At 28.5% G+C, this 3,708-nt stretch overlaps 1 protein-coding gene across 1 annotated transcript in view; it reads right to left on the reverse strand.

Moving 5' to 3' along the window:
- The window catches only part of LOC124420239, a 3,893-nt gene extending 2,500 nt beyond the window's left edge, over positions 1-1,393 (reverse strand). The window contains exons 1-2 of the mRNA XM_046952475.1: positions 429-1,393; positions 159-372 (exon numbers count right to left, since the gene is read on the reverse strand). Coding sequence (XP_046808431.1) covers positions 159-372; positions 429-1,205 — 991 coding nt within the window. The 5' untranslated portion in view covers positions 1,206-1,393. The remainder of the gene's footprint in view (positions 1-158; positions 373-428) is intronic.
- Positions 1,394-3,708: the final 2,315 nt, after the last annotated feature.

A 3,708-nucleotide genomic window follows, 5' to 3' on the forward strand; every position in this document is an offset into this window, starting at 1 on the left:
CTATCTATCTATCTATCTATCTATCTATCTATCTATCTATCTATCTATCTATCTATCTATCTATCTATCTATCTATCTATCTATCTATCTATCTATCTATCACTAAATTCCACATAGCCGAATATGGCAAATTTACTTGCTTTTGGTTTAAAACTTACATGAACTCATATTATTTTTACAATAAACAGAAATGGAATTATCTTCTGAAACACAATCCCATCTATACAACAGATCTTGCCAAGCAGTAGGATCCAAAGCAAAATCTCGACTATATGAAGCATCCAAAGTAATGTCTTGATTAATGCCAATTTCTCGGTAATTACCACCTTTAATTACAGCGGTCACTGGTTTAGGTAAAACGAAAATAAAACACTAAAAAATTATTATAAAAAATAGCCTACATTAATTAATCCTAAATTTAAACTCACTCTAGTTTGACTTTCACTTCTTTTTCCTCCATGTTTTTCCAACATCTTGACTACTATACTATACGAAGACATCACCTCACCATGATAATTAAACCATAATTTATAGGGTTTAATCTTCAGAATAAGTTCATTAGTAGAACCAAAATCATGTAGTTTCACCGAACCAATACTGTTAAAAACACTCCACTGATAATGGGAAGCAGAGTTTTCGAAACATTTTTTCTTTAAAATAATTTCAAAATTATTGTAATTAGCTATATCCACCATTAAAGGCTCAAGAGGATTTGCTCCATGAATAAAATGTAACTCCGGAACGCATGATACCTTACGTTGTGTAATCAATATATCAAATTGGTTTTGATAGAAAAATAAAGCTGCTGTTTCAGTATCATAGCAGCGTAAAGTTAAAGCCAATTGACCCAAGTCCCAAAAGGTTTCCGATGCTATATGGTAATAGCCCTTGGTATAAGGCATATCCTGATAATATCTAATGCCCAACTTTTTTATAACACTCGGCAAATCTTTGGTGTAAACCCATTTTTCTATTTTACCAAGTTTTGTCTCAAAACTTTCAATGGCATAATTATCGGCCACAAATTCCAAAGAAAATGATCTTTCACCCAATTTTTCTATCATTATAAGAAATTTGTGTGTTTCTCCATAATAACCATAATGATTAAAGTACAACAACATATTTTCGAAAACATCAGAAACTTCTAAATCACACCATAGACCACCAAAACCCAAATTACAATTTTTACATATAAACTGTCCCATTATAGGTTTACAAATGCCACCATTTTTACAGGGACTTTCAATTTGGCATAGATCTATAACTTCCGAGCAGTTGGGTCCCTGGAAATATTTTGATCCTATGCAAGAGCATAACTTTTCATTTTGTTCATTGAGAGTACAAAGGCCTTCATGATTGCAGTCGCTGAAGTTACAGGGTTTTGAATTGGCTTGCAGAGAAGTTAGTGATTTTATCAATATTAAAATTATATTTAATATTAAAATAATTTTTAACATTCTGTTTGTTTTATTTTTTCAATGACTTATGTTTGTATGTAAATCAAATATATTTAGAGTTGAAAGATTTGCGATAAATTTTTACAGATAATAAACTGAACTAGAACTAAACTAGAACTGAACTAAAACTGAACTAGAACTGAACTAAAACTGAACTAGAACTGAACTAGAACTGAACTAGAACTGAACTAGAACTGAACTAGAACTGAACTAGAACTGAACTAGAACTGAACTAGAACTGAACTAGAACTGAACTAGAACTGAACTAGAACTGAACTAGAACTGAACTAGAACTGAACTAGAACTGAACTAGAACTGAACTAGAACTGAACTAGAACTGAACTAGAACTGAACTAGTATAATGCCCCCTTATTTGGTAAAAAGATGTTTAACAAAATTGTATATATTTGTTGAAATTACAGGCATGAATACTGAGAGCAATATCAAAAAATATACATAAATATAAATAATATAAAATTGAACTAGAAATACATTATTTCATTGTTTTAAAGAATTCTGTGTTCAAAGCTTCATCATGGCAGAGCAGTCTAACATTGTTAACAAAATTTAATAAAACTTGAAAATAGTCTTCCGCAATCTAATTAAAATTGAAATATTAATATCTTACTGTATAAAATTTAATCATTTTATAATTTTTAAGATCGCATTAAATTTGCTTCGAGTTTAAAGAATTTTAGAAACGAAATAAAAACCAAAAAAGGTAGATTCATCTCTTTGACATTGAATTTATGTGGATGACACATGCTAAAAAAATTGTAATTATAAACAAAACATAAAATAAACACGTAATCTGAGTTTAACAAACGTAAAAACTTTCATTTTTCAAACGAAAATGAAAATCAAACAAAAATTCCCCTCAAAATAAACGATAAAGTAACAAATTTTTTATATAAAACAAATGTTATTGAAACATGCAAAATGAATGCCCAAACAAAAAAGACAAAAAATACTTTTTTGTATGAGACAATGACAAAAAATTTAAAATATCAATGCTAATTTATGACAAGATTTTTATAGCGTTTTATATCACTCGTGTTGGTTGGTGGTGTGGTGGAGAGTTTCAAATTCGTAAGATTTTTTTCAATGTTAATTTTTTATTTTAAGGAAGAAAAGTGGTTAAAGGTTCATTAATGTAGCACATAATTTAATATGACGCTTTAAACCAGAAAAAAAGACAAAAAACAAATGAATATCCAAAGCTACAAAAAAAGTTATAAAGTCAATGTCAGGGGTATTAAATAAACAGCTAGCAGGTGCTTAAAGGAATGATTTTATTTCAAATAATCGTAAAATTTATAATAATCTAAAGTTAAGAACTCTGACACAAAGCTGAGATTATTTTGTACTCTTTCAAACATCTGCCAACAAAATAAGCTCTCATACTTAAACATCTCCTTCACACTGCTAAAACACAAAACACTACAAACGAACATGATATTTTGAATCCAATTTTCAGGTGTAAATTAAATACACACATTTATGATCATCATTAAGCTTAAAATGCAAAACTGAACAGAGTATAAGAGAGAAGTTTAAAAGGTGGCCAATGGCCAGTCAAATTTGCCAGCATGGACAGATTAACAGACCAAAAAAAGAAAACAGCGATATAAAATCCTCAAAATCAACAATGTTCAAACAGAAATTCCTAAAGGCATTTAAATTGTCGTAAATTAATGAATCAGTTGTAGTGTGAGTGTGCGTTTGCATCTCAACATAAATATTGCTGAGGTCTTTGCAATCAAAACCAAAATTTAAATTTAAAAAAAAAAAACATTCAAACAGCAAAACATAAAGCACGCGCCATTTAAAGGGGTGAATATCTCTTAATGAAATTTGTAGAAACAAATATATTTTTTTTAAATTAATTATGACAAAATATGATAATTTTTCAGAAATTTGTTAAAAAATCATTAATTAAATAAATAAATATAAATAAATTATTCACTTAATGAGCAATAAAAAATATTGCAAATTATTAATAATAATAATTCGGATGAATCAGTAAAATATATTTTCAAATACGAATTAAATACAAAAGTTTGTAAAGCTTTTAAAGGACACTAGTTTAGTTCTAATTCAGCTCTAATTTAGTTCTATTTTGGTTCTAGTTCAGTTCTATTTCAGTTTTAGTTCAGTTATAGTTCTAGTTCAGTTCTAGTTCAGTTCTAGTTCAGTTCTAGTTCAGTTCTAGTTCAGTTCTAGTTCAGTTCTAGTTCAGTTCTAGTTCAGT

The sequence above is a fragment of the Lucilia cuprina genome, chromosome 5 (assembly GCF_022045245.1).
Source record: "Lucilia cuprina isolate Lc7/37 chromosome 5, ASM2204524v1, whole genome shotgun sequence".
NCBI lineage: Eukaryota > Metazoa > Arthropoda > Insecta > Diptera > Calliphoridae > Lucilia > Lucilia cuprina.